We start from the raw sequence: 9,330 nt of genomic DNA, 5'->3' as shown, positions 1-9,330 counted from the left end.
CAACCTGAGATTTATTCTTGTGAACTTTAGTTCTTTAACGACCAGTCTAACCTGTGTTTTATTGCTTTCACTTGTTTACACAAAACCTAGGCTACACACAAATATGATAAGACTGGAATAAAATTCACAAAATTATTCAAATTTCAGAAAGATTTGAAAGAGGTGTTTACAAAAGCATTGATAGAGAAAAATGCTAGTACAAAAAACAGACCTGAGAAATATACCTTGTGACACCCTTTTGCTCCGTTTAAAAACTAGCCCAGGACCCCCGTATATTAAACAAAAAGTATGATGGAAAGACGGCAAGGTTATGCATGGCGTTCAGTTTCACGTTGAACTGAAATATCTCATCCAGTAGAGGGCGCTACTGCAACTGTGATGCCGTAACACCAGAAGAAGAAGACGTTTACCCCAGCATTTTAACACAGTAGCATGTGAATTCAGTCATTCCGGTCATTTTCTTCTTGTTTATATTTGACTGACTTGTATCATTTATTTCTGGACGAAAATGACCACGCAGGCTACACGCCTTTTCCGTAGAATGGATGGTCTGTTCGCTGTTTACAAACCGCAAGGAGTTCACTGGAAACTTATTCGTGACACCATTGAGTCCAATTTACTGAAAGGTAACGTTAGTGTCTGCATCACTTATAAAATGAATGTGTATATATATATATATATATATATATATATATATATATATATATATATATATATATATATATATATATATATATAATGATTTAATGTAATTGTGATACATGATTATCAATGCAACTGAAACCTCCATCTTTCTCTACAGAGCTGAACGCCTGTCCTCCACCAGCTCCTCAGCTTTCAGTGAAGTTCCAGCTCCTGTCCAGTGGAGAGAACAACGGCTCCAAAGATCTCATATTGTCACCCTGCATGCTTCCCACTCTGGCAGACCATCCTCTGGGTTAGTGGGTACCCCATTCATATTTTTGCATTACATTATTTTAATAATAATAATCAGAACCAGCTAGGTGATGTAGAATTGGGCTCTCCTAGTAGTGTCATGACGAATCAGGTATCTACAACTATCAGTTAATGATTATGTACTTGATTAACTGTTTGTTAATTAATAAATAATAATAATAGCCTATTAAAGGGATAGTCCCATAATTTACTTACCTTTAAGTCATCCTAGGTTTATGACATTCTTTTTTCAGAAGAATACAGTTAAGAGCTATTTTTTTTTTTTTAAATGTCCTGGCTAATCCAAGTTTTATAATTGCAGTGATTGGGAACCCAAAATTTGAAACCCCAAAAAGTGCATCTATCCAATATAGAAGTAATCCACATGGGTTAATACCATAGACTGTAAAACAAGAAATATATACTTAGTGTCCGTGACACCCAGGATTCCAATAAGCCTGAAGCTTAAAGGGATACTTCACCACTTTTTCAATTTAAACTATGTTATTCCCTTAACTAAAACGAGTTGACACATACCTCTCTCGTCTCAGTGCGTGCACTTAATCTCTCTGACGGGCAGTGACGATCTGATAGCATTTAGCTTAGCCCACTAAGCCCAGTTCATTCACTATGGTACCAAACAAAGATCAAGTTAGAAGCGACCAAACACCTCCACGTTTTCCCTATTTAAATACAGTTACACGAATAGTTGAACGATCAAGTATGGTGAAATAAAATGTGGTGCTTTTCTAAGCGGATTAAAAAGGAGAACTATAATGCATGGCGGAATAGCACTAGAAAGCCCCGGTTGTAAAATCCTCCCTCACATCTCCCCCTTTAAGAAATTATTTAAAGTAGGGGCGAGCTGGACATTGCCATCTTGCGAGCACGTCATCGCGTCACTCCCAGATAACAGAAAATGGGCAAAAATCGCGGGATGTGGGCAGAGCTTAGGTGACGCAATGACTATAGACAGTGGATAAATGACTATCCACCTGTCACTCAAAGTAACCACGCCCTTAATTATGCAGAACTTTAAGGCTTTATAAAGAGAGGCTTCAAGAGAGATCGCCGGAGGTTGCCGCTTGGTTAATACAGGCCTTATGAAGCAAATCGATGGGTTTGTGTAAGATAAATAGTGGTCATTATAATGTAGTTCTAACAGCATTTATCATAGCATGATTTTGTAGGAATTGTAAACAGGCACTAAAGAGAGTGAATATTAAAAGTAATTTGAGCCAATGGGATCACTTGGGGTCGTAATGGAGACCACTGTCACCACACTGGTCATGACAAATCCTGTCCCTCTGTGAAATCGTGTGAAAAGTTCTACCATAGACTCCATGGCGTTACTTCCACTGCTTTTCATCCCAAAATAACTTTTAAAAATTGCTCTGAAAAACACAAAAATAATCAATTTCCACTTATTGATAAATTGTGTACATTTTTGTTTTCAGTGATGTGCATCCTGTACATATGTTTCTCCAAAAAATGTATTTCAAATACCGTGCAACAAATACCATTATGTATATATTTTAATATTTACTTATCCTCTTTGGTAGTGACAGGACCGCAGTTTCACAAGGTTCATGTTGGAGTTGGTCATCGCTTGGATGCTTTTTCCTCTGGAGTGTTAGGTGACAGACAACTGAGACAAAGAGTTCTAAAGGGATTTAATGTGTGATGTGATCTGTGCTCAATTCTCTCATGTTTCTATCTCAGTTTTAGGTGTTGGGAAAGGAAATGGAGTGCTGGAGCATCTGTGCAGATCACATGTAACCAGGGTAAAGTTTAGGCTCTGCCCATGTTTATTTTACTAAAGGGGTGGTTGCATGCGATTTCACCTTTTTTTTACTTTAGTTAGTTTGAATGTTGCTGCTTGAGCATAAACAGTATCTGCAAAGTTACAGCGCTGAAAGCTCAATGCAAACAGAGATATTGTATTTTAAAGTTATGGCAGTTTATTGCCTAAAAAATAGGCCGGTTTGGACTACAACGAGCTTCTTCCTGGGTTGGTGACATCATAAAGCCTTGCTAGTCCCCGCAGATGTGACTTCTGCCCATAATGGTAAGGGGAGTGGCATTGCCAGTGTTTGGCACTTCAGCCAATAAAAATACATGAAACTACATTTGGACATCTAACCAATCTAAGACCATTGTGTTTTTCGGAGGAATGGGCTTTCATAGAAGCAAAGCAAACGAGCTGTTCAAAGGACAGTGGAGACCGCGGTGTGGAATAAAGGTCAAATATAAAAAAAGTATTAAGACATGTTACTCTGCACCCCATAAATACAGCCAAGACTAGAAAAAACACGGAACCACCCCTTTAATAGTTAATCTCACATTTGAATGCAATATTATTATGCTTTATTTTATATTTGCCCGCCTATCTTTTTCCCACAAATTGATTTTGAATTAATAGTGATGATCAAATTCTGATTGCAGAGATGCATTAATAGTATTAATGACAATTGTAAACAGAATTTCGTATTGTTTTTATATATGAAGGACTACACGATTGAGGGGGAGTTTGGAAAAGCCACTGATGACTTCTCTCATACAAGCCGTGTCATAGAAAAAACCACATACGGTAATTTGTACACTACAATAATTATCATAACTTTACACTCTACATAAAATGGAAGTTGTAATGGGTGGCCTTTTCGTCCTTATTGTGATGTATATCAGTGAAATGGCTTCTCAAACTAGACAAATGTAGGGTAGGACTTGATAACTTAGTTATTTTGATTAAAGATAATGAAGACAAATTCATTAAAAATATAATAATAATCTGCACAGATAAATTATTTATGATAAATAAATAAACAAGAATTGTCCATTTTGGTTTCATGGTGGCTTTAATATCAAGAATCTGCTATAATAAATTAGAAACATATTTGTTATGTGTAGAATACAGACTAACAATTTGTAGTAAACTTTGTCTTTACTGTCATGTCTTTTAGACCATGTTACACAGGATAAGCTAGAGAGAGTTCTTGCCATGATACAGGGAGCCAATCAGAAAGCCTTAATCACGTGAGTCACTAAGAATATTTTACATATTACATTTCAACATGTCAAAGCAATTTGTATACATTTGGTTTATCCCATAGACTGTAAAAAAATATGGACGACTCGACTTCGTCCGTTTCCGCTTGCCAGATCTGAAGCTTTCAGGCGGCCTGCACGACACTGACATCTTGGGACCGAGTCTGCGCAGTAGAGATTTCGGGACCGGGGTTGTGCAGTAGAGAGCAGGAAGTAGAGCAGGAAGTACAGTCGCGATATCAAAAGCCCGCCCACACTCTCGCAGATGCAGAACAATTAATTATGTTGGTGTGAAATAAACAGTTATGGAAATGTAGAAATTAAAGCTAAAGCTCCAATCTGCTCCCAAAAATTCCGAAAAAAGTCTGTAAGTGCCTCAGTGACATCTTCATTCAGAGAAGACAATTCGATCTCAGCTGTCAGTCATGACGGCACCCCCCCATTTTTATAGCATCAAATAACTAACTAAAACTAAACTTATTTTAAAAATGAACACTTGAAATGAAATCATCGTGATGATAACTGCCTTCAATGACAAACTCACTTTGGGGGAAAAATCTTTGAAGTGTAATTTTATTGTTTAGTTTGCCTCACGTCCATTAGAAAACGCAGAGGGACGGCTATACTGGGACCGGTCACCGGGGGAGATTGAGGCGTGAAAGCTTCAGTATCTGAGAGGGATACTGTAGGCTTGGTTTATCCATAGAGTGCTTCTGAGTTTGTAATTATGTTTCAATGCAGGTATTCTCAGGTGGATCTGCACACTCAAGAGGCTTATGAGCTTGCAGTGAGGGGTTTATTGTATCCTCATGGTAAAAGTCCACCTATTCTGACCGGTCTGCGATGCATACATTTCAGTCCGCCACATTTCACATTGGGTTAGTACATTGAATTATATGTTCTGTTCATAAATATATGTTGCTTTACTTGTAAAGCTATTGACCACTAATTTCTTCTTTTCTACCCTTCAAAAAAAGAGGTCCAGTGTGTGAATGAGACTCAGAAGTATCTGCGTAAACTTATTCATGAGGTAGGACTAGAGCTGCGGTCTTCTGCGGTCTGTTCTGGAGTGCGTCGGACACGAGACGGTCCCTTCAGAGTAGAGAACGCACTCACCCGACAACACTGGACTGCTGGCAGCATTATACAAGCTATTGCTCACTTTCGCAAGACTACCCGCAAAATCAGGAAATCTGGAGTGTACAGGCAGACTGCTGACCAGTTGAACTCAAGCTCAAAGATCCATGAGCAAATCAGAAGTCAAACCGGACAGTCTGAGCAAAAAAGTCAAGAGCATGTTGAACTCACAAGCCCTGATATGATTGTGGACAGAGTGACACCTGGGACTCTGGATGAGGGAACAAAACATTAAGTGAAATAAGTCAACAACTTCTTCATTTAGAATGATTTGATTTCTGAGCTCTGAATAGTATACCTTTTCACTTTAATTTATGAATTTGTTATACTGTCATCGTGCATCAATAAAACATGTATTTAGGCTCTCATTGTCAATAAGTGATGTTATTGTATGTTATAAATGGATAGATAGGACATATCTCATGATAGATATTTTAAAGTTTTAATCAACTGTTCTAAAATCACCGTGAAACGAGTTTTAATGTACACTTAATGTCTAAGTATTTTCTGTACAGGAACACAGCGCGTTTTCTAAATAGTCGAACTGTTCATTTTTAATGTGGAACCTTTGATCGCCTGTTCAAATCTTATACGGACATTTGTTTTGACGAACTCGTTCAACGTTCAGTAGAAAGAGTGGGTAGGTAGAAAGGCTTTTCTAATGAAACGGGTTGGGTTCAAACGGATTGTACGGTTATGATTAGGCTTGTTATCCCTTCCTAGTGTATTTTTCATTCAGTTGTTATTAAATGTATTTAATCAGGTGGAAAATAATTGATAATGACCGCTGCTGACGTAGAGTATACTCACGTGGTACTTGTTACTTTACTCAGCGCTTTTCCGGATGGACCAATCACAGTTATTATTGCTTATTAAACACGGCATTTCTGTTATTTATTTAATTGAATTGTAGATGCGAATTTGTTTATTTATTGTCATAATCAAATTATTTGAATTGTTATATTTCAAAAGGTTTTTGTTTTAATGGTTCAAATGTCCCCCGAACTACAAAAATCTGCCTGGCATTTACATTCGGCCCAATGGTGCATTTAGCTTTTTTAATCACCAAGCGCCCCCTAGAGGGAAACCGTTTTTTACCTCATAATAAACCGTCTGTTTACCTTCTGTTACATTGCTTTCTAGCACTACGTTACCTTCTGTAGGTTATGTGTGTACTTTCTATGATCAAAGCGTTGTCGGACGTGTCAGTTTGGTGATGCGAGTGTCAGTGCGTTGGGTATTATGGGATGTGAAGGACACACTGTTAAAGGTCCGTCGCTCGGTCGGGGAGCAGTACTGCAGCGAAGCGGAGCGAGCAGGACTAAAGCTGCCAGCTACACAAGTAGAAACTGCCTTCAGGCAAGCTTACCGGCAGCAATCACGCCTATTTCCCAACTATGGCAGAGCTCAGGGAATGGACAGCCAGGTCTGGTGGACTGGACTAGTGAGGGGTACTTTTGCCCAGTGTGGGGTAGATGACCATGCTCTACTAGATAGACTAGCCAACAACCTCTATTACAACTTTTGTGGACCAGAAAACTGGGAGGTAAGGAGTATTTTACTTTTTAGATATGAGATAACGTTAGCTATTTTGCTTCCTCTAACTAGCATTGTTTTGGCATTTGCAGCGTATTATTAATTCCAGAACTCCCCTATAGGGGGCTCCTGTTTGATACAAATCTCCATTGCTCGGTTAGTTTTTTCTTCAGAAATACACGTTACATTAAACACTTCAGATGACTGTCTCACATATAATGCATAAACATCAGATATCATAAGATGAACGTTAAAGATAAAATTCATATAAAATTCATATCAAAGATTAAAATACACAATAAAGAGAAAGAAAAAGGTGTGTACTCAAAATAAAGAATGGAACTCTTTGTAAATGTCCATTCTTATTGTTTTGCAGTTTGAAAGTCCTTGTAAAGTTTCAAAATAAGCCTAAATCTTCATGTCAGCCTTAAAAAATGTGATATTTGCAATCCTTTCAGACTGTTTACATTTGTATGTAGTAATATAAGATTTAACACTCCGACTCTTTTCTATATATTTTTTGTCATAAAAAATATATAATCTTTTCCCTTGGCTAGTCATTCATTCTTACCCCCTAAAATGACACTGAAATAGATTGAATGTATGCAAGTACATACTCTTATGCTCATACTCTCATGTATCTTACTTTGATTTTAAAAAGAGGTAGATTGTTTTTCATCATCTCAGATTGTGTTGTCATCAGGTGTTTCCTGATTCTAAGAGCACCCTGAAGTTCTGCGCTGCTTTGGGACTGAAGCAAGGAGTTGTTTCCAACTTTGACAAGCGTTTGGAAGGAATCCTGAGGGGATGTGGCCTTCTCACTCCCTTCTCATTTCTTCTGACCTCAGAAGAAGCTGGGGTAGCTAAACCAGACCCTGCCATTTTTACCCAGGCGCTGGAGCGATGTGGCGTGCAAGCCTCCAGTGTAGTCCATGTTGGGGACCATTATGTGAACGACTACCTGACCTCACGCTCATTGGGTATTCGAGGTTACCTGCTTGACAGACAAGATTGTCACAGGCACCTTGATGTTCCCACACGACATAGGCTACAGACACTAGATGAATTACCAGCTCGATTACAACAGGATTCCGACTGAGTGCATCTGATGTTTATGTAATGCTGTTGCAGGATTAAAATATATTTTTTTTAATTGACCATAATTTTCGCAGTTGCCCGTTTTGTATGATGAAACATAAGTGGTAAGCCTGATTGTTAGAATGTGGGCACTGGAAAATAGTTATTATGCCACTTTATGTTTAAATATAAAACTAAATTGTACTTTATTGTTGTTTTGCCAATAAATTACATTTTATTTGTGACAACTGTCTGAATGTTAACCACAGTGGTTTTCTGGTCAAATACTGCTCAGTACACAAATTCAAAAGTAATTAGTCATTATTCAGATCATATTATAGTGCTTTTTTCAGAACTATTGTAACTATTTTAAGAACATTGCACACAGCACATTGGTCAACTGTGGTTGTTTTAATTGTGCTTTATAAATAAAAGGAGATTGAGAAATACTCATAACTAAAATATTGCAAAATATTTCTAAAATAAGAAATATTTATTAATTTGGCCTATTTGCCCTGGTGCAGAACGCATTTAGTTCAAAACTAAAGTTTCTATGTATGTGTATGTGTATATGTGTGTGTGTATGTATGTATATATATATATATATATTTTTTTTTTTTTTTTTTTTTTTTAATTGGGTTGGGGAGTCAGCAGATGGCGCTGTAGTAGCCTATTAATCATTAAGTTTGTGCGGCGACTAATGGGAACAAAATGTAACAATAATCCATTTTCATTGTCGTACAACATCTACTAAATAATCCAAAGGATATAAAGGCGTTTATATATTTTGTTTTCACGTCATTGTCCGAATGAATCAGAATAGAAATTCTTCTAATTTCTAAGGACAATAGAAGCTAGTTTCTGTAGAGCGCTGATATCATTGTTCCACCGCCGAGGCTGCTGGGCACTCGGTGGGGAGGGAGATCACTTAACCCTAATACCCAAATACTCTTATTCCTCTCCATCTGCCCCGACACAGATAGGCCTACCAGTTATGGATGAACATTAAAAGACAAACAGTTTGGATGGAAAACGTCCCAAATGTATGTCTATATGACAAAAATAAAAATAAAGTATCGTGTAAGTTGAATTGGGGTACTTTCAGAAGATTGAGGGCAAAACCCAGCAGGCAATCCACTGTCCACTTCCACCTAAGGTACAGATGTGAAGGTTATGTTCACGTAAACTAGACTACAACTGTAATATATCCTTTATTTTGTGTTTCTATCTCCCTGCTCCATAAGTGGGTATCTTACGGGAGTTCCCTCAGCCGAGCGCTTAAAACAAAGCTGGCTTTAGAGGCTCAGCCAGTCGGCTATGAGGGGCTGTGCTGCAATCCAATTGAAAACATTAATGGGATTGGCAAACCCATCAACAGAGGAACAGGAGAGGAAAGTCAGAAGAGATCGAGGTTAAGAGCAGTTAAGATAAAATATGCTAAATAAAGATGGGAAGAAAGAAATACATACTCTTAAAAATAAAGGTAGCAAAAAGGGTTTTTTCACAGAAGAAAATGGTCCATCACTGTGTAAATATAAAATAAAAAAATTGTATATTCTTATTTTGAAGAGTTCCTCCAAATAACTGAGTGTGAAG

General features: G+C 37.7%; 2 protein-coding genes across 2 annotated transcripts; both read left to right on the top strand.

Annotated features, from left to right (window-relative positions):
* The first annotated feature begins 387 nt into the window (after positions 1–387).
* trub2 (TruB pseudouridine (psi) synthase family member 2) lies at positions 388–5,484 on the top strand. Its single transcript, XM_067460129.1, has 8 exons — positions 388–626; positions 803–937; positions 2,499–2,573; positions 2,659–2,720; positions 3,445–3,526; positions 3,900–3,972; positions 4,726–4,862; positions 4,962–5,484. Exons 1-8 carry the CDS (start codon positions 509–511, stop codon positions 5,354–5,356), a joined length of 1,077 nt encoding a protein of 358 aa, XP_067316230.1. The 5' UTR covers positions 388–508; the 3' UTR covers positions 5,357–5,484.
* Positions 5,485–6,187: 703 nt separating this feature from the next.
* On the top strand, positions 6,188–8,001 carry hdhd3 (haloacid dehalogenase-like hydrolase domain containing 3). Its single transcript, XM_067460130.1, has 2 exons — positions 6,188–6,667; positions 7,361–8,001. Exons 1-2 carry the CDS (start codon positions 6,338–6,340, stop codon positions 7,754–7,756), a joined length of 726 nt encoding a protein of 241 aa, XP_067316231.1. The 5' UTR covers positions 6,188–6,337; the 3' UTR covers positions 7,757–8,001.
* Positions 8,002–9,330: the final 1,329 nt, after the last annotated feature.

This window comes from Pseudorasbora parva, chromosome 12, assembly GCF_024679245.1.
Source record: "Pseudorasbora parva isolate DD20220531a chromosome 12, ASM2467924v1, whole genome shotgun sequence".
NCBI lineage: Eukaryota > Metazoa > Chordata > Actinopteri > Cypriniformes > Gobionidae > Pseudorasbora > Pseudorasbora parva.
The sequence above is the reverse complement of the archived record's forward strand: the minus strand, read 5'-3'. Positions and strand labels throughout refer to the sequence as shown.

Bases quoted from the DNA above. Each gene is read 5' to 3' on its own strand.
- hdhd3 (XM_067460130.1), top strand. From the start codon at position 6,338: ATGCGAGTGTCAGTGCGTTGGGTATTATGGGATGTGAAGGACACACTG. The intron at 6,668-7,360 runs GTAAGGAGTATT...TGTTGTCATCAG, and splicing joins GTGGACCAGAAAACTGGGAG to GTGTTTCCTGATTCTAAGAG.
- trub2 (XM_067460129.1), top strand. From the start codon at position 509: ATGACCACGCAGGCTACACGCCTTTTCCGTAGAATGGATGGTCTGTTC. The intron at 2,574-2,658 runs GTGACAGACAAC...TTTCTATCTCAG, and splicing joins TTTTTCCTCTGGAGTGTTAG to TTTTAGGTGTTGGGAAAGGA. The intron at 4,863-4,961 runs GTTAGTACATTG...CTTCAAAAAAAG, and splicing joins TCCGCCACATTTCACATTGG to AGGTCCAGTGTGTGAATGAG.